At 39.2% G+C, this 20,005-nt stretch overlaps 1 protein-coding gene across 1 annotated transcript in view; it reads left to right on the top strand.

Annotated features, from left to right (window-relative positions):
- The window catches only part of LOC127026228 (potassium voltage-gated channel subfamily KQT member 1-like), a 517,151-nt gene that overhangs the window by 32,395 nt on the left and 464,751 nt on the right, over positions 1-20,005 (top strand). The window contains exon 4 of the mRNA XM_050911412.1: positions 18,375-18,501. Within this exon, the coding sequence (XP_050767369.1) occupies positions 18,375-18,501 (127 nt within the window). The remainder of the gene's footprint in view (positions 1-18,374; positions 18,502-20,005) is intronic.

Raw genomic sequence — 20,005 nt, forward strand, 5'->3', positions numbered from 1 at the left:
ACAGGATATTCTATAGGCAGGAATGTATTTTTAAAACATATCTCTTCTAAGTCTTATGGTAAAAAATTGGCCAAGAACCATGCTCTTCAGAAGTATCTGAATCTCGGGGGTAAGTGATTTCTGTCAGAGTACTGTGCCAGTATATAGAACAGGAAGGAAGAGCTCCTATCACACTTCTGTGTATCAGTGATTTGGCTTTGAAGTTGGTCCTTGTTAACTGTTGTGGCTGTTAGCAATCCACTAGGGTGTCGGGTTCTTCTTAGGCATACATTAAGTTTTGTACTTGGTATTTTGCAAAAGCATGAAGATATTGTGTTGCTTATCCAATATCCTTTTCTTGCTATTAGGATCTTAAGCAGTAATTTAAACAATAGGTGTTGTGATTGATAGAAAAATCTGCTCACTTGGAGGTATACAGAGGTGGCTTATTGTTTTCACAGCAGCCAGGGAACAATTTTTTTTATCACGAGACTGAGTGGCTAATTTACAGATTAAATGTACCTGAAATGTGTTACCAGTCCTGAGTTAAGTGTCTTAAAAATGTGAAATCACATCCAGCAACAATCTATAAACTGTTGCAACATACATAAAATATTTTTAAGTGTTAATTTGAAGTAGGTGGGAAATAAAAGTATAAATAATTTGCATGAGGACTCTAGACAATGTTCTATCTCTGTTCCCCCCTGCCCCTCTTCGCCTGTAGAAAGTTAAGAATGGAGATGAAGCATCCTTGATAAAAATGGAGTAAATCACTTTTAAACAGTTGCTTTCAATATCTGTATTTTAGCCACTCAAATCCTCTGATCTCAATGTGTGATAATCCCAGTATTCTTATCGTAAATTCTTTTTGCTAAGTGGTGACTTCTAATGTGACGGATTTGGGTTTTCCATCTGGTTTGAAAATAAAAATCAGTTACTTGTTTGCCTGTGGCTTACACTACATTAGTATATGCAGCTTTTGCGTGCAATTGACTAAGCCATCATTAGGGTCCCTGAGTTATTTTGGGATTTTGATTAATGTTAATCCTGTAACAAATGTTGCTTGGCCTTTAAGCCATATTCAGTGTCAGGCAAAGTGCAGTATTCTGCCAGTCATATGTAGTCTTCTTATACTCACTGAAGGATATAGAGTGATTATAGGTCAGTATAACCACCACCCGAAACAGTAATACTGGCAAGGATTCAATGCTTAGCTGATTGTTTTTGAGTAGATGGTATGTGCATGTGCAGAAACTTATTATTGTTGGACAAAAAATAACTAAATGAAGACAGATATGTGGTTCACATAGTGTCCGCATAGCGTTGCCAGCTATTTTTAAGTGATGTTATCATCTAACAAATGAATCATGCATAGTCAGTGACAGTGCTGGAACAATTTCTTGGCCACCTTGTGAGGCCTTACAGCCTTACCCTGGAGGATACCTCTCTTGAGTTTATTTTCCTCCCTGCTGTTTCCTGAGCTTCCTTCCTAGAAATGGCCAGCACAGAGGTTAGCTGTTCTGCTGGCTACTGTAGATTCACTTGCCTAGAAAGCATTTGTCTTAAAACTGTGAGTCTTAGAGTTGCTCTGAAATAAATTCACTTCAATTACAACACTTAAAAGATTGCTTTTAGAGCTAATTAAATTAGTTCTCTTTCATAGAGTTGTGAGGTTTCTTGTTTCTAGTAGCTAAATGGTTAGACTTCTGCTTGGAGCACTTCTCCCCACCCTTACCTGAAGGAATTTCAAACTGCATCTCCCATTTTACCCGGGAGAGTGCTAACTCCACAGAAGCCTGGAGATCGTTACTCTCTTTACTCTGTAGTAGGTCATTACCCTGATCTACTTCATACCATAGTTGACTGTTTATGTAACCAGAGAGAGTTTCTCTCACCAAAATATGGAAATACTTGCCTATGTATCTGCCTTCCATGCCACTCTGCTCTCTTGAAAGTGTTTGAGAACAGTGGAGACTGTCAGTATGGTGAGAAAGAAAATTGGACCAAAGCATCTATTGGATCAAGTTCAAAAGGAAATTGACTTGTTTCTCTCCTGATTGAAGGAACCTGTAATTCTTTGTATAGCCCTGTTAGTGTGTCAGTAGCAAATAAACACTAGTATGTGATGCTTGTGGTACTTTCCCGCTTGTGGAAAAGCTGCTTTTCATTGTACTGAGGTAGATTAACAGTTGGGAAGGATCAGCTTCAAAATTGTAATGTTGAAAGTTGGTAAGGCCTGACAAGAAGGATAGCATTTGATGCTTGTAGACACTTAGATGTTTTTATATTTTCTTAGACAGGGTGAGATGATGTGCCAAATACAATTTTCGATAATATGTGTCACTGGGGTGGATATGGCACATTAGTAACAGATGTAACTGCAGATGTGTCCTAAGCCACTAAAGTCTTGGATTTTAAAGACTTAATTTTTTATTGTTCTTAATACATCTGGGTGGTGTAAGATAATTTCTTGTCAAGTGTGAAACCTATCATCATTCAGACAAGCTATGTGAGTATACCAAGGAGAGAATATCATATCAAGAAGGCCCTCCAAAGCAGTGTTTGTAGTTTGAATGGAAAAAGGGGGCTGAAGAAGCAGTTGCTGGAAGGAACTTACAGCAAAAAAAGTCCCAAACCCTTACTCTCCTCCCCCTGCCCCCCAAGCATATGTTTTCAAGTCTCTGAAAATTCAAGTGCATTCTGGAGGGAAAAAATATGACTCTTTGGCCCTGCGTTTGAATGTTAAGGCCAATCTGTCATCTTTGAGACTATTGAAGATGTTGCATAGCCACAGCTTCTGATACAGGCTGATGCTCTGCCTCCCCAAATGCTGTAAATTGCTCTATTTGATGTCCTTGCTTGGGCTTAAAGGAAACTTCTGTTCTTTGCATTTGTGAAGAAAAGACAACATGTAAATCTCCATCTGATCATCATTGTGTTAAAATCAGTTTACTTCCGTGGTAGTAGGACTGGTGAAATTGCTTGCCTTGAACTTGCAAATGCTGTCATTTGAAGGAGGTTTTTGTTCTCATACTACCAAATATTCTGTGTGTTCACTGCCACTCTTAGGAGGGTTTTTGCCAGCTCTGTCTGAGATAATCTAATTTAATTTTTCCATGTACATACATTGTATGTCTTTGTTAATACCTGGTTGGTTTTTTTTCTCCTCTGACTGTTTAGTAAGCCAGCAAATGAGGGAAGTGACAGTGGCATTGGCACAATTAATCATGCTGATAAACACGAACAGAATAGATAATGAAGAGCATAATTCCTCCTGAATTTTTCATACCTGCAGAGAGAAGCTTAGAGTTTCAAATAGTGTTTAAAATGGATCACAAGACTTCTAGGTAGAACAACAATGTACATGTTATTTCACAATCCACAAAGCTTAAATGCACTTGCAGCTGGTTTTTGTTCGGATTGCTACATGTAGTGTGGTATGAAAAGGAATCTCTAGTTTCCCCTGCTTTCCTTGGTCCTGGATCTGTACTGTTGGGAGCTTTTTCACTCGTCTATCCATCAGTATTTAGGATCTGCTGCATGAGAAAGTTCTTGTACAATGTCTGGGGAAACAAGCACAATGGAACAGGCCACAGTTGTGAATGAAGTGTTTGCAACACATAAGGCAATACTACATTACCATCTGCCTTCTAAACTTGCACTGCCTGCCCCTCTGTTCAGCTCCTGCAGATGTTAGAGTTTTCCAAGGAGGAATGGCAAATAGGGTTTTCCAAAATAATTGTGGCCACTCTAGTTACAGATTGCATAATGGGAGAGAATATCATCTCCACTTGCCGTAGTATGCAAATGCTGGATCTCACAGAACTCTGGAACCATGTGCCTTGGTGGTTTCTTCTTTTTGTACAGTCATAGAATAATTCAGGTTGGAAGGGACCTCAGGAGGTCGCTAGTCCAACCTCCTGCTCAAAACAGGGTCAGTGATGAGATCAGACCAGGTTGCTCAGGGCATTATCTCATCGAGTCTTGAAAACCTCCCAGGATGGAGACTGCATAGCCTTTCAGGGCAGCCTGTTCCAATGCCTGACCGTCCCTCATGGTGAAGAAGGTTTTCCTTATATCCAGTATGAACCTCCCTTCTTTCAATTTTGGTTTGTTGTCTTTCGTCCTTCTGCCATGGTCTGTTTTCTTTCATCTTCTTGCCATGCACTGCTGTTAAGAACCTGGCTCCATCTTCTCAGTAACCTCCTTGTATGTATTGAGAGGCAGCTCAGAGGTCCCCCATGCATTCATTTCTCCAGGTTGAACAAGTCCACTTCCCTCAGCCTCTCCTCATAGGGCAGGTGGTCCAACACCCTGACCACCTTGATGGCCCTGTGTGGAACTTGCTCCAGTTTATCAAAGTCTTTCTTGTAGTGGTGGAAAAAAACAGATGCGGTATTCTAGGTGCCATCTACTGAGTGCTAAGTAAAGGGGGATAATCGCTTCCCTCGTTCTCCTGTTGTTAGCTTTCATCACTTCCTTGCATTTAGAGGAGGTTGTCTTTAAAGACCTATTAGCTATCCTGAGCTTGTTGACCTGACAGAGCTGTCTCCCATGGGATCCCACCTATCAGTTCCCTGAATAATTGGAAGTTTGCTCTCCTGAAGTGTAAGGTCTGTACTCCTTTTAGGATCTTGAATTACATTATTTCTTGGATGCTACATCCAAGACATTGTCACTGATTATTATATCCCCAACTAATTTTTCCTTGTATATCTGAACAGCAGATCCAGCTGTGTTTCATTCCCAGTTGCCTACTCAATACCTGTATCTAAAAGTTACTCCTGAAACACTGCAGAAATCTCTCAGATTGCTTGCATCTCACTGTGTTGCTCTTCAGATAGGTGCTAGCTGAATTAAAGTCCTCTATAAGAACCAGGGCATGATCTAGAAACTTTCCTGAGTTGTTTAAAGAAGACTTTGTCTGCCTTCTTATCCTGATCGCGTGGTCTGTGACAAACTTCCACCATGATGTCATCTTTAGTGGCCTGTTGTCAGATCATGATTTGGTGCACTAAGTGCTTAATACCTGGCTTCTGGAAGAAGTCTGTCATGCCTCTTTTAAGTCCCCTGTCTGATGTCCCTGTGCATTTCTTCCAGTATCTCATGCCCTAAGAGAGCAGCTACTGTCTTAAGAAATCCTCCATTTTGATCACCAGAACAAATTGGCAAAACTGAGCAGCATACTGAGCCAAAAGAGCAGCGTGAGGGATGACTATGCGCAGTTCTGTAACTGGGACTGCTGAAAAGAGAGAACTTACTCTATTGGATACTAAAAACAAGTTTCTGAAATAATTCTGCCCAGGGTGGTGTTTATGAACTTGAGATACAGCCTCACAAATTAGCATGCCATGCCTGAGTACCAGAAGGTGGGTAACCAGGGTGTATGGTATGTTCTAAGAGTAACAATTTGAGGCGGGGGGGGGGGATGTGGCTTTCTTACCTTTTTGTGGACCACATGGTGAAGCCTATTCCCAACAGGCATGTGAGCATCAGAATTTTGAAACTGGTTTAAAATTCCTTTTAAAAAATGGATTCATACTTTTGGTAAAAACAGGGAAGAAAAAACCTGTTAAATAGCTGTCTTCCCCCCCCCCCCCTTAATTACTCTCTAGACACTTTTGGCACTCATGGAGTTATTTATCAGGGTTCACTTGCCTTTTTGATAGCTTCTTCCAAATACAAGTCAAGAACAGTGATTATGGGATTTCCTACAGCCAATACTTAATCTTGAGTCAACACTGTTCACTTTCTGTCTTTGATAGAATTGACTCCTAATTATTACTTGTGTTTATCTTCTACCTTCCCAATGGTTTTCGTAAGTGCTCCATAAATACCGTGTGACTGACTGCAGAATGAGTTTGTGATTCCTGCCTGATCTGCAGAGCTGCATCTGCATGCACTTTTCTGACAGGAACCTGGCTGTTGAAGAGTGTTCATCTTGAAGAAGGCAAAACCTAACAGCTGTCTTTTTGTTCCACCATCCTTACCTGTTGCTTGTTATTCTTTTTTTAATGTAAAATTCTTTCAAAATGCATATTCTGAGAAATTAAGAGAACAGGCATAGTATTATTTCTTTTAAATTGGAAATCCTACTTGCTTGAAGTAATTTCATACTTCAATTTTTCACTGAGATATTTACAGATGGTTTGGTAATAAATAATTAAAAGTAGCAAAAGTTAGTCTTTAAATAATAGAGTTGGTTTTAATCTACTTGTTCTTAAAATAAATATATGCACTTTTATCATTACCTTGGATTCCTGTCACAGGTCAACTCCATTTCCATTGACCATATTTCCCAGAGTTCTAACCATTTGACTTCTTTTTGCTTTCACTTGTTGAAATTTTCCCTGTGAGTTCAACAGATCAATCAAATCAGTGCTGATTGCTTATGATGTCCTTCATTACAAATTCTGCTTACTTAACTGTCCTTTTTGACTTTTAATATTTGTAACTTGTATGTAAGTCTTCCTTTTATACTCCTTGTTCTAAGAATGATCTTCTAAAATCTTATTTACTCTAGTGTTTAAAGTTTTGCTTCTTCTTCAGCCACTTTCTTCTCTGGGAGGTCATCAAACTTACGTGGACATGTCTGCTTCCTGATGTATAAAGCTTTCTTTCAGGTGTGTGTGCATATTATACAACAAATCTATGTATTTTCACTAGTCGGTATTGTTGGGTGGTTGTTCAAAGCAAAGAATGTCTTGATCTATTCTTAAAGTGTTGCTGATGTATTAGCACAGACTTTTTCCATGACCATAGGCAAACCTTGAAGTTGTCTGAGTCCAAGATCACAGTAGCTAAGTGACTGAGATTAAAAATAAAAAAAGTGTTTAGGAGTATTTTTACTTAAAGTTTCCATGAAAATTATTGTTTTTATTTAAAAAATTTATGCCAGAAATGGAAAAAAATACTAAGTTTTCAGCAAACCCTGCATATGCTTATATCCATCTATTTTTTCAGGCTTCCTTCATTGTGTCACTTTTAGGTAACATTTTATCCTTCCACTTTGTCTCAAATTTTAATTCCCTAATATATACAGTTATAATTTTATCTTACTCTAAGATGATTCTATTGAAAAAATATTTTTAAAAAGTTGCCAAAGCCTCTCGTATAGGCTTTTGCCTATACAGCAGGAGGCTGTAATGTTTTCTTAATGATCTAGTAGTTTGTATGCCAGTTTTGATTTGTAAATGACATCTAGATCTTTAAGGATATGGCATTAAAAAATAAACCATAAAGTGGGCCAGGTGTAATTCCTCCTTTGAGGATTAATCTGAGTGTTTTCACGGTTAGAGGTCATATATTTTTCTACCAGGAGAGGTCACCGTGGTAGTTTACAAAAGACAGATTTTTATTTTTATTGTAAAAGACCTTGCAAAAAGAGAGTTTCTTAGCTCGTGGGAGCAATTTCACTAATTGTGCTGTTCTAAAAACAAGAGCAAAATATTATTATTATCATAGACATGGTGTTTTTACACACTATGAGTAACAGAACACATTAAATCATGAATTTGTATAATGACAGTGTTGTAGGGGAAAGGGAAACTTTTCACCGTTTTAATATCTTGATGTTAATTACTTTTTAAATTTAAGAATACCAAGAGTGTTCTTGACTTTGAGAAAATAGAATGTTTTTGCTATAAATCATATTGATTCAACTTTGTTAATTTGATTTCTGCTTGTATGTCATGATGTATTTAATGTTGTGGTCATTGCAATTAGAATGAAGGAGGAATAGGAAATGTTGTTTATCTTAATGTGCTTTCCAATTCAGAGCGCATAATTCAAATGTGAAATCACTGCAACATTTTCAGGCTAAGTGGTAATGGCAAAACTGTGTAGGAAGTGATGTGCTGGATTGGACCACAAGCTTAGTTATTTCAGTGTTGTATCTCTGATAGTGGTCTGTTTTCAATGCAAAAAAAGAAGACTTTCTTACAGAACTATTATCTGTTAAAATAGGTAAAGCACTTCTGAGTCTTTTCTTTTGCTTTCACCAGGGGTCACTACATTCTAGTCATATTCTCCTGATGGGTGGTTTCCTACTGTAGTTTTCTCAGGCTTATGGGATAAGACTTTAAAGGGCATGTGCTGTCCTAGAAGCTTTCTGCAGCAGAGCCACAAACAAGGTGGATAGTCTTAGTGTTTCAGCTGAGATCACCTTCCCTGTTTCAGCAGGGCTGGATCCTGGATTCCAGTGGTTTTTCTAGATGAGCTCAGCTCCTGTGGTACCTCTTCCTTTGGGAGACACACTTCATGGATCCGCTTTCCTCTGACGTGTTTCTTTGCTGGAAAAAGCAACAGCATATCTTCCAAACACAGTAACACCTGTAGTTCATAGAGGTACAGTACTAGAAGGTACACAATACCCTCAAAGACTCTGTTTTCAGGGTCCTCACTTGTTGCCTCTATTGTAGGCCCTCACTGCCCTCTCACATTGCTTGGTTGCTAGCAATCCTCAGGTAGTGACTACATTTAGTATGTAGCTTTTATTAACATTCCTCTGTTTGCAAATCCTGTTGTAGAAAAGGCTGAGATGTAAGATTAGGAGCTCCCACATCAGCTGCTGCTTAAGCTTTTCAGGAGAGAGGCTCATGCTGTGGCTGTATTTAGGAGTCAGGGCTTAAGGGGAGGATCTCATGAAAGAGTTTAAGGCTGCAGATGGATCACATTGTTCTGTGTCTTTCCTGAAGTCACTGCTCCATTTTGGCTTTATATAATGATTTCTTCCACATCATATGCCATGAACACATCTTCCTGCTGTATACATAGGCTAGGCTTCTCAGAGTACCTAAACTTCAGAGTACCAAGTGATAGTTGGCTTACTTAAGCCAGCTAAGGCATGTGTGTATTTAACTGCTGTTTCTGAACTGGACCTCAGGATGGCTTTACTTTTTTGAAAGTAGTGAGTTGATGACACCATTTTCAAAGTGTGTGTTTTTAAAAGAGGACACACTCTTCCCGTCTACAGTGGAGGAGCTCTCCCCTTCCTTTATTTTTGTCTGCTTTTGTCCCTTCTCCCATTTAAGCTATGTAGTCATGTCATAAAATGCTGTGTCATCTTTAATCTGTTAGCAGAATAGAAACGAGGCTGCATAGTATATAAGCTTAATTTAGTCTTCTCTATGATTTATGGTGAAGTGTATGTGTTCTAATAGGTTTAAGAGCATTTTCTCCATCCCATCAAAGCAATCAGAGTTAGAAAGTAAAAAGTGGTGGAATTTTTATCCATTTCCTGCTTTTGTCCCAATTTATAACTCTAAATCTGTGCTTTGCCACATGGCATTAGCACTTAGGGCCTTCTCCAGGTCTGTTTAATAAAGTGATATGTTGATAGTCTAATACACGAAGTTCACAGGTACTCCTCCTGCTGGCCTCACCAGATCATTTTTTACAGATTATAATGGATTTCTTACAGTTAATGGCATGCAGAGTAGGTCCCATAGTATTTAGTGGCATTTTGTGATATTTGTGTAGTGTATATTGCCTGTGTAACAGTAGGTGTTAGTGAGGTGTCCAATCCCTTAAAGGCACTGACAGGTAAACTGCTTCAGTAGAAAAATACACTATTTCTTTTATACTATGGAAGAGCCAGACTATGTTAGCGTAGAATACATCTGAATAAAAATAACCACATGACTCAAAAGTTTTTGCTCTATTCTTTTATTCCTTGTAAACCTGTGAGAGAGAAAACAAGAGGAGGAATTCCTGTTTCTGAGCTTCTTGTTGGTCTGTGGGAAGATGAAAAAATATATCAGGAATATTATTACAATATAAAACATTATTAAAATAGATATGGAATATTATTTCATGCATTAAACATATTAGGAAAAAATTTGAGTCTACAAGTCTTTCAACACATTCCATAAGCTTACGTTGTCTGCTAAGTGATCTTGCTGAGTTGCCATAGTCTTTCTGGAATCAAGTGTAACTATCAAGCTTCTCGATGTGAATTATAATACAATTATTCTTGTGGGTTGTATTACCTTGTGGGTTGCCCTGATGCGGTACAGAACATGTTGTGTTGGATGATTGCTGTGTGCTTTTCAACTATCTAAAATAGAAATCATTATGCAGTAAGTATGGCTGGGACAAATTAACAAAGGGCCAACTCATAATACCCTTAGTCAAATTTTAGTCAGTTCTTACTCTAGCTCTATAGAGTTTTCTGTGCAAAGTGGTTTCAGAATGTGGCCCAAGAGACTAAAGAAACATTTCTTACTTGGGAGTGAGAGGTAGGTGGAGAGGTATATGCAGGATTTTTCCAATTCCTCTCCTTGAAATTTTGAGACCCTCTCAGATCAAAAGGTTAAGAAACATGGATATAATTATTTACAATTCCGAAGTGGATATTCACATTGGATAGATTCCACTCCAGGAGCAAAGCTAAACCCTTCCCCTCCTACTAGAGGTGGTCCCTTCAGGCCAGGCTTCGAGACATGCTGTTGGGGAGCTGGAAGGCTGCTGCGGGGTACTGGTGAATTTATAGAGAAACGAAGCACTTCAGGCACTAACCTCTTAAATCTTCTTGATTCACTATTTGATTGTGTTTGCCTTAGCAGTATCTTTCTGAATTAAGCAATTCTAGAAAAAAGTCCTGCTCAAAAATAATTGAGACTGTAGTTAATTTTCTCTGTAGAAAAATTGTTGCCTGCCTAAATAGAATTAAAAAGTAAATCTTCCTCTCCAACTCACCCAACTCACTTGAATGGTAGTTGTCACAGGTAATGTGACTAGAGCAGTGTGCTTCCCTCATTAGCGTACAGCTTCATTCTGTACAGGAAATAGTAAATGTCGATAAACTGAAAGATAAAGATACTCCTGGTATGAAGTCAGCAAATTCAGTGTATTTATCAGGCATGCATGGAAACGTTTTTTTAAGAAATGTTAAACAAATCCATTTGTATCCAAACAACAGACTTTTAAACATTAAGTGCATTGGTTTCATCTAAGAGATGTAAGTCTGAAAAAGCTAATGATACTATAGGACACTTAGCAGCATTTGGCATCTTTTCTTCTGTATATTGGATAGTATATTTTCACATATGATGTCTGTCATCTTTATAAGAGCAAGCATGATGGTAGGAAATAAGTATTTTCAGTATCCGTAGGTTTTCATACCATTTGAGTAACTATTAAGCTAAACAGGTCACTAAATTGACATTTTCAACTCTAAGAACTGGAAAATCTTGAAGACAGGTTATCAGATTAAATTTTGGACATAAGTACACGTGTGCAAACATTTGGACTATTAAACCTTTATGCCTGCTTCTGAGGCTTCATTGTTTTGAGCTGCCATTCCTTGATTGAATCTTCATGAGCACACACTATTCATTTAGCCATCCCACTTCCTCCTTTTACCCGAGCACCTAAATATTCCAATAAAAAAAGTGAAGAGAGCCTTGTGTGTGCTCTCCACCTAAAACACAGCTGCAGCTGAGAAAATACTCGTCTTTTTCATGTGTGCACTTTAATCACTCCAGCCGAACTCCTTCCCTTCTCCTACTTCCCCCGTGCAGTTATCCATAACCGTACTGGAACATATTGTAAATTCCAGGCTATATATTTCATTTACACACGCTCCTGTATAAAATGTTGATTTTCTGTGTTAATGTGAACATTTCTTTATTTGGTCATCAATGACATTCTTGGGTAAAAGTTGATGGCTTTTCCACAAGTGTTTCTTATTTAACTGTTTGAATTAGATACGGATGGAAGTTATTTGCATACGTATTTTCCTTTAAGCTTATTTTTTTCATATTTTTAATACAATTAATAAAATGGAGTTATACTAAGAAGAGCATAAACATGATTATGTATTATTTTACGATTTATTTTGTGGGGGGAAAAAAAAAAGACTTATGCAGTGGCTAGACTTAAGAAAAAAAACACAAAGGTGAAATGCATTTAAGGGCTTCCACCTGACTGGGAAAAGAATGTATTATAGGTGTGCGTTTTGTTTTTTTTTTTTTTCCCAGATAACAGGGACAAGCACAGAATAATGGAATGCTGCTACTGTCTTTAGCAGAGATATTAGACAGTACAAGCCCAGTTTAAAATCTGTAATTATATTATATGTCAGTTCTTTACAGTGGGTAGGCAGTTACTGCATGCTGAATGCTTTCCCTAGTATTACTGTGACAATTTGAATTGCCAAGAGTATCCTTTACCACTAACAAAACAGGAAGGGACTAATGTGCGAGTGTGAAGAATCTGGTCCATACTATTGTTTCCTTACTCCGTGCTCCGCTTCCTGGAAGATAATTTGAGTTGCAGTGCTGCCTAAAGACCCTCTCTGCTGGTACATTTTTCAATACAGTGTGCCTCTGGCTGTGCCTCTGGAGCAGGTTCAGTGCCTGAGACAGAGGATGATGCTCTGTGTTTTTCCACAGCTGTCTCGTGATCCTTCAATGGGTCATGGCAAATGTCCTGACAGTTTATGGCAGCTGTTCTGTTCAAAGAATATGCAGCTTTGCTTTCCCTTTCTTTCCTCATAGGAGTTCAGAGAAGGGCTGCTGAGAAAAATGGAAGGCTGACACTCAAAGCTGATTGCTAGATAGAGTAGCCAAGGGTATTTATTAGCTCTATTTTGATCAAGCCCGATGTGGCTCTTATTTTTTTGAGGTAATGGTTTGTTCCTACTTGTTATTTTGGTTTTGATTTCATTAGAGGAGTTCATCCCTGGCTTTCTGTTGATGCCAAATGGCTTTCCAGATTTATGAAATCTGCTGAGAATCCTCCATCATGTATTTCTTCCTTCACCACTTGCAGGAGAAGGGGAAAAATATTGCTGGGATCCTAAATAAAAAAGTTTTGTGGGATCCTTGTGAGTATAATCCCATTTTGAAAGCAAGGGTTCTGGAAAATTTCGGAAAGCTGGAGAAAGTTCTCAAACTGACATATAGATGGATGTAAATCATCAGGAGCATATTTGGCATACTATTTAATTTGCGGGGGGTTTTTTGCAGATTTTTTCTGGTTCATGTTTTGTCCACAACTTCTCACCATCTTTTGTTGCCATTTTGGTGAGAACAAGTATTTTTTCTGACTCTCCAGAAAATTGCTGGTTTTTTTTTTTCTTTACCAGAAGGTAAATGTGAGGCAATAAATTTAAGGTTCTGAAAAGTGTTTATGTGTATAGGAGAAAAAGGAGGCAGGTTAGGGCTTTTTTAAAGGTGAATTTAGTGAGGTGAAGCTTGATCAGCCTTGACAGCCCTGGAAGTGGACGTCTTCTGTCTTTCATTAGAAGTATACACAACAACAGTGTAAGTTTCATAATCTTCCTTCTTTTTTTTTTTTTCCTTTTTGGAGGGACCACCTATAGAGCTGTGATGTTTGTCCAGTTTCCATGCTCTTTTGGTCTTTGGCCTGTCTGAGGCTGCCAACAAATGTGTTAATTGCTGTGGTTTTGGTTATGTGGACACCTCTCCAGGACAAAATGAACTGAGATCAGTAATTAATTTCAAATTTATTGAAGAAGTAGGTTCCACCTTCTTCCTCCTTCCTGTCAACAATTTATTTTTTCTTTCCATAGACTGTGCAACCTTATTGACTTCAGCAGGGTTTCCCAGACATAACCGAGATGGGTTCTTGTTGGTAGCTGAAATAAAATCATAGGTTCTGGATTTTGCCTTGAGAATAAAATACCCTTAGGCCAGATATAGTTTTAATTTCAGCTTTTAAAAGTACCTTCAGAGCATCATTAAGGAACAACCTAAGTCTAAGAGGTTCTTGCTTCCTCAGCACTTACCTGCTTGTCTCCTTTCTCCACAATTTTTTACCTAACTGACCCAGTGATTCTAGTATTCAATTTTTGTAGAAATGATTCTTCCACTGCCATCAGTGTTGTCTGTTAGGACTGACATTGAATTAACTGCCACTGAGTGGCAGAAGCATGCTTTTGATGCAGTTGGATGGCACGTTTGTTTTCATTTGAATTGCTATGGATATCTTCCCTTGTCAAAGGGTAAGTTACCAACACTGTCAACAAAATCACATAAGCTATGCTTTCTAATTGTGTTTCTTCCTCTAAGACTGTGAACACATGTATTTCTGAGGTGGAGCTCAGTGGAGCTCAGCCATTTTAGTCTGCAGACAAGGACGTGGAACTGTTTGCTTCAGAAATGCTCTTTCAGTTCAAGCTTTGGTACTAGCTTTCTGCCTAATTACAGAAAGAAGTGCTCATGACTTCACAGTCTACTGCAAAGGTTCAGTGCTATTCATCCAGAAGGTCTTTTAAGTCTATATAGACAGTGTTCTGCTTCCTTTGGTGAAAATAAGAGATCCTTAATAAGAGACTTGAAAACAAATGCTACTGAGTGATGATACCAGGAACCCGCTAAAAATGTAGACAATTTAATAAATGAGAGAGCATTTTGCAAGATTTCTGAAATGCAAGAATAATTTTCCTTTGCAGATTGTTCTTGAATTGTGCTTTTCTTGAATATTATGCTTGAATAAATGTTTGCATTTAGATTTCAGACAGAGCACAAACTTAGAAGTATTACTTGTATTATCTAGAAGCTCTAGATAATACGTTAATTAAAAAAATCAAACTTGTGGAGATAATTTGCCATGTATTTTCTTGTGCTTCTGCCTTGAAACTTTGCTGTAAACTTTCTTAGCTTTCTACTAATTCTTGGTTTTAGTCAGGCAGAAAGTGCCATGAAAACAGAGAAAGACTGTGCATATTTTCTTGGTTCTCATTCCAGGCAAAACAAGGAGGTAGAAGTGAATACAGAAATGTTAACCTAACTTTGTTAAAAATCAAAATTGAGGTGAAGTTTTGCATATTAGTGTAGAGTTTTTCTTATCTGTTTTTTGGCTTTGAAATATTTTGGTCGCTTTTCAACCATTCAGAATGTCAGTTTTAAAGACATGTTGGTATTGTTATTCAGTTAAAATTGTGATTTAAGTGTGTTCGCTTTTTGGGTGCTTTAGAATTCCCCAGGTGCAGATTGCAAGCATGTTTAAGTTAAAATACAAATATTTTCCAAAGCTGTAATTTATGTAGTAGGTGTTTGGTGACTCTGAGTTACTGCATACAGTTTGGGTTGGAACAAAGCCTAGAAGCTGTATTTCGGTTGAGCTAGCATATTGCAATGGCGGAGGAAAACAAGGAAGGAAAGAATAAATATCTCAACAAATCTGTCCATGTTGTGTTCTTTACTAATCTGCTTTCTTTAGAAGTATCTCAAAGTATACTGATCCTTGGTTATGCATGAGTGCTTTACAATATAGAGGGAAGCAATGTTAAAATATAGATCATTCATTTATTTTATGTGCTGTATATATACTGCTCGCCTCAGTTGCCAAGGCGAGCAGCTCCGGTACTGGCATGATCTGCAGCAGAGCACTCTAGTACAGTGCACGGGGCTGGGGGGGGGTCCTGAACTGGGGAAACCTCAGGGGGAGCCAAGGGACCCGCCAGGAGCCCGCAGCTCATGTGACGGCAGCTGACAAGACCTGGACGGGGCCGAGCCCCCCCGCCTAGAAAAGAAACCCCTAGGGAGCGCTAGCGACCAGGGTGGGCAAACAGGGCACGACGAGGCAGTTTGCGTGCAGGAAGGGCGCTGTAGCTCTGCCGGCTCGACCGGGGAGCAATGGTCTCCACCTGGCAGAAGGCTCTGTCCCCTCTAAACTCTGCACCCACCACGACTGACATAGCTTCCCAGACCACTTCCCTTGTGGAAGGGCGAAGTGGTGATTGGTGGCTGTTTTGGTCACAGACCACGAAGCAGCGGAGTTTCAAAAGCTGGTGATAGGAGAAAAACTGCCAGCAAAACTTTGATCCAGGATATGGGGAGAGCAGACTTTGGGCTGCTGAAGGAGCTAGTTAGTAAGGTCGCCTGGGAATCTGTTTTTGAAGGTATTGGGGTCCATGAATGCTGGTCACTTTTTAAGAGCCATCTCTCAAGAGCATAGGAGCAGGCAATTCCAAAATGTTGGAAGTCAAGCAAACAGGGCAGAAGGGCGGCTTCACTGAGCAGGGATCATCTTCTAGAACTTAGGCGGAAAAGGAAAGTGTACGGACATTGGAAGCAAGGACAGGCCACACGGGAAGACTACAGAGATGCTGTTCGCCACAGCAGGGAGAAATTTCATGCGGCCAAAGCTTGATTAGAGTTCAAGCTGGCCAGCACTGTGAAGGACAACAAAAAGGGCTTTTTTAAATACATGAATACCAAGAGGAGAATTAGAGATAACATTGGGCAGTTGCTTGACGAGGTCGGTCACCTCACAAATAGGGATGTAGACAAAGCAGAGACATTTAATGCATTCTTCACCTCTGTCCTCAACACCGATGATGGGCCCTGCGAACTCTGGAGCCCTGTGTTGGAAGACAGTGACTGGGGGGATGGTAAACTCCCAGCCGACCCTGAACTTGTTCAAGATTTGCTGCTCCAGCTGGATACACATAAATCTATGGGGCCCAATGGGATTCATTCCAGGGTACTGAAAGAGCTGTCCGATGTCATCGTGGGACCTCTCTCCATTATTTTTCAACAGTCTTGGGAGTCTGGAGAGGTCCCAGTCAACTGGAAGCTGGCAAATGTTGTCCCAATTTTCAAGAAGGGTAAGAAGGAAGACCCTGGTAATCACAGGCCTGTCAGTCTCACTTCAGTGCCTGGTAAAATTATGGAGAAGGTTATTCTGGGAGTTACTGAAAAACACTTGAGAGACAATGCAGTCATTGGTCATAGCCAGCACGGGTTCACGAGGGGAAAGTTCTGCTTAACCAACTTCATTTCTTTTTATGACAAGGTCACTTCTAGCTGACGAAGGGAAGTCAGAAGTTGTGGTGGTTTTGGATTTTAGCAAAGCTTTTCATACTGTCTGTTCACAGTATCCTTCTGGATAAACTGTCCAGCACACAGCTAGATGAGTCCATAATACGTTGGGTGAGCAATTGGCTGATTGGTCAGGCTCAAAGGGTAATAGTAAATGCGGTTACATCAAGCTGGCGGCCAGCCACCAAGGGGGTTCCCCAGGGCTCCATTTTAGGGCCAATGCTCTTTAAAGTTTTTATAAATGATCTGGATGCAGGAATCAAATGTACTTTAAGTAAGTTTGCCAACAATACTAAACTAGGAGGAGCTGTGGACTCCCTCGAGGGTAGAGAGGCCTTACAGAGAGATGTGGATAGACTGGAGAGCTGGGCAATCACCAGCCATATGAAATTTAACAAGAGCAAGTGCTGGATTCTCCACCTGAGATGAGGCAATCCTGGTTATACATACAAACTGGGGGATGAGAGGCTGGAAAGCAGCCCCGTGGAAAGAGAGCTGGGGGTTTCGGTTGATGGCAAATTGAGTACGAGTCAACAGTGTGCCCTGGCAGCCAAAAGGGCCAGCCGTGTCCTGGGGTGCATCAAGCACAGCATAGTTAGCTGGTTGAGGGAGGTGATTGTCCCACTCTACACTGCACTGGTGCGACCCCACCTCGAGCAGATTAGGACACCTCAATATAAGAAGGACATCATACTATTAGAGTGTGCCCAGAGGAGGGCAACCAAGATGGTGAAAGGCCTCAAGGGCAAGACTTAGGAGGAATGGCTGAGGTCATTTCGTTTGTTCACCTTGGAGAAGAGAAGGCTGAGGGGTGACCTCATTGCAGTCTACAGCTTCCTCAAGAGGGGCAGTGGAGAGGGTGGTGCTGATCTCCTCTCTCTGGTGAGCAGCGGTAGGACACGAGGAAATGCAATGAAGCTGCGTCAGGGGAAGTTCAGATTGGACGTTAGGAAAAGGCTCTTCACTGAGAGGGTGGTCGGTCACTGGAACGGGCTCCCCAGGGATCACCAAGCCTTGACAGTTCAAGGAATGTCTGGATGATGCTCTTAGTCACATGGTTTAGTTTTAGGTTCTCCTGCAAGGAGCAGGGAGTTGGACTTGATGATCCTTATGAGTCCCTTCCAACTTGAGATATTCTATGATTCTATTATTTTGAATATATAAAAGTTGACATTACACTTTCTGGTTTTATGTTTATAAATTCTGTTTCATGATCTAGAAATATTTCATATACTTGTTAGTTTTAGGAATGATATGCTTGTAGCCTCCCTCCATTCCTTATTTTTAAAAATTTTAAGCTTCGGAAAGAAATAAAAGAAGAAGAATATTGTGATTTTTCCCTATGATATACTGATGGAATGGAGCTTAAACCATCCTGTTATTCATGCAAATCACATTCAGGAACAGATTATATCTCCCTTTTACATACTGGCTGGCATACGCATATAAAAAATGAACAGATTTGGCACAATCCTTTTTATTACATATTTCATCTCAACAAGCTTATTTGTATTAGTAGTAGCAATAAATTAGATGTGCAAACTGTAGTCTATCTTTTAATGAAAAAAAGTGATATTTTGTCCTTTTAATTCTGATTGATAGGAAATAGTTCTGGTTGTGTTTTTTGGTGCTGAATATGTGGTCCGATTGTGGTCTGCAGGCTGCAGGAGTAAGTATGTTGGATTCCAGGGAAGAATACGGTTTGCCAGAAAGCCAATATCAATTATCGGTAAGATGTGAACTCTTTTTTTTTTTTTTTTTTTTTCTTAACTTTGCTATTATCATCCGTTTTAAAGTAAAGATGTCAACTACTGCAGAGACCATATTGCAATTCTGAGCTATGTCTATCACTCAAGCATTTGTCTGCTTTGTGAACCTATGCAATTATTTCTGGATTGCTAGAACTGAACATTTAAAATATGGCTGTGAGACACAGACATCAGCTTAAGAAAGGCAAAATTGTAAAGTGAAGAAATCTTTACTAAATCTGCTTGTGTAATTGGAGAAAATTGACAAGATTTTGAACACAAAATACTTCCTTAGGTCTGCTGTAGAAAGCAAACACAAAGGTGAGTATACATTGGGAAAAACATGGAAATGTGCAAAGTATAACTCAGCAAAAATTTCCCTGGGTAGTACTAAAGTTAAGCAGTTTTAGATGGTTTGAGGGACTATTGTGGGTAGCATCTCTGGAGTAGGAGAGAGTTTAAGGGGAGAGATGACTAACAGAACCTGTGGAACAGTGAAGGATTAATAAAAGGTGGTGTTCGGACAAAATTGTATTAGACAATAAAATCAGCATTTCTGTTTTAAGCCTGTTATTTTCTATAGACTCCAGTAGAGCTGCAAATTTTACGTTACTCAAACATCAACTCATTGAGTTTTAAATAGAGCAAAGTGGAAGAGGTGAAAAGGGGAGAGAATGAGCTGATGTTTCCTTAACAATCTGTGACTTTATGAAACTTGGTGTAAAAACTCAGGAAACAACGTATTCTGTTATACATCTAGATGTGGGGAGTAAATAATGTGACAAGATACTGTACTCAGTTTTGGGTTATTGAGAAAGAAGTGTTTCATTACGTACAAAGAAATTCTTCAGCTGCTTCTAGAGCTGATCTAGTTTCATGATCTAACCTTGAAGTCTACAGGTAACTTTTTGCTCCTAATCATGTTCTTGACTTCTCTTTCAATTAAGAAATGCTTTTTAGGTAGGCATATTAGAGTACACAGGTGCAGGATAAAATGTGGCAGTCCCATTAAACTGTGATTTCAACCTGACAGTGGTTCTGTATACTGGTATTGTGCATCTACCACAGTAAACTTTAATGTTTGTATAGCCCTTGGAGAAGACACAGTGGTTTTTGTTAAGAAAAGCTAAGAATGACTACAGCTGGTTGTGCATTCAAAGGTATCATCAGTGCTGTTTTTACATTTAAAATTCCCCTAAGAATACAATACATTTAAAGTCAAGATTTGTTTTTACATATCAAATGCAGATGGAACTGTGTCTACACTAATCCAAATAGCTAAACTTAGGAAATACATTTGCTGTGAATGATAGAATCATACTGACTCATCCTATCATTTTCAAATCAACCAAAATAAAATACAAACACTAGAAAAAGAAATTAAAGGATTAGAACAGAATGTAAAAGATAAGGTATTAATTTTACTTTTGCATTAACACAAAAGTCTTTATTTTAAAATCAGAAAATATCATTGAAATGTGTTTG

The sequence above is a fragment of the Gymnogyps californianus genome, chromosome 1 (genome assembly GCF_018139145.2).
Source record: "Gymnogyps californianus isolate 813 chromosome 1, ASM1813914v2, whole genome shotgun sequence".
NCBI classification, from domain to species: Eukaryota; Metazoa; Chordata; class Aves; order Accipitriformes; family Cathartidae; genus Gymnogyps; species Gymnogyps californianus.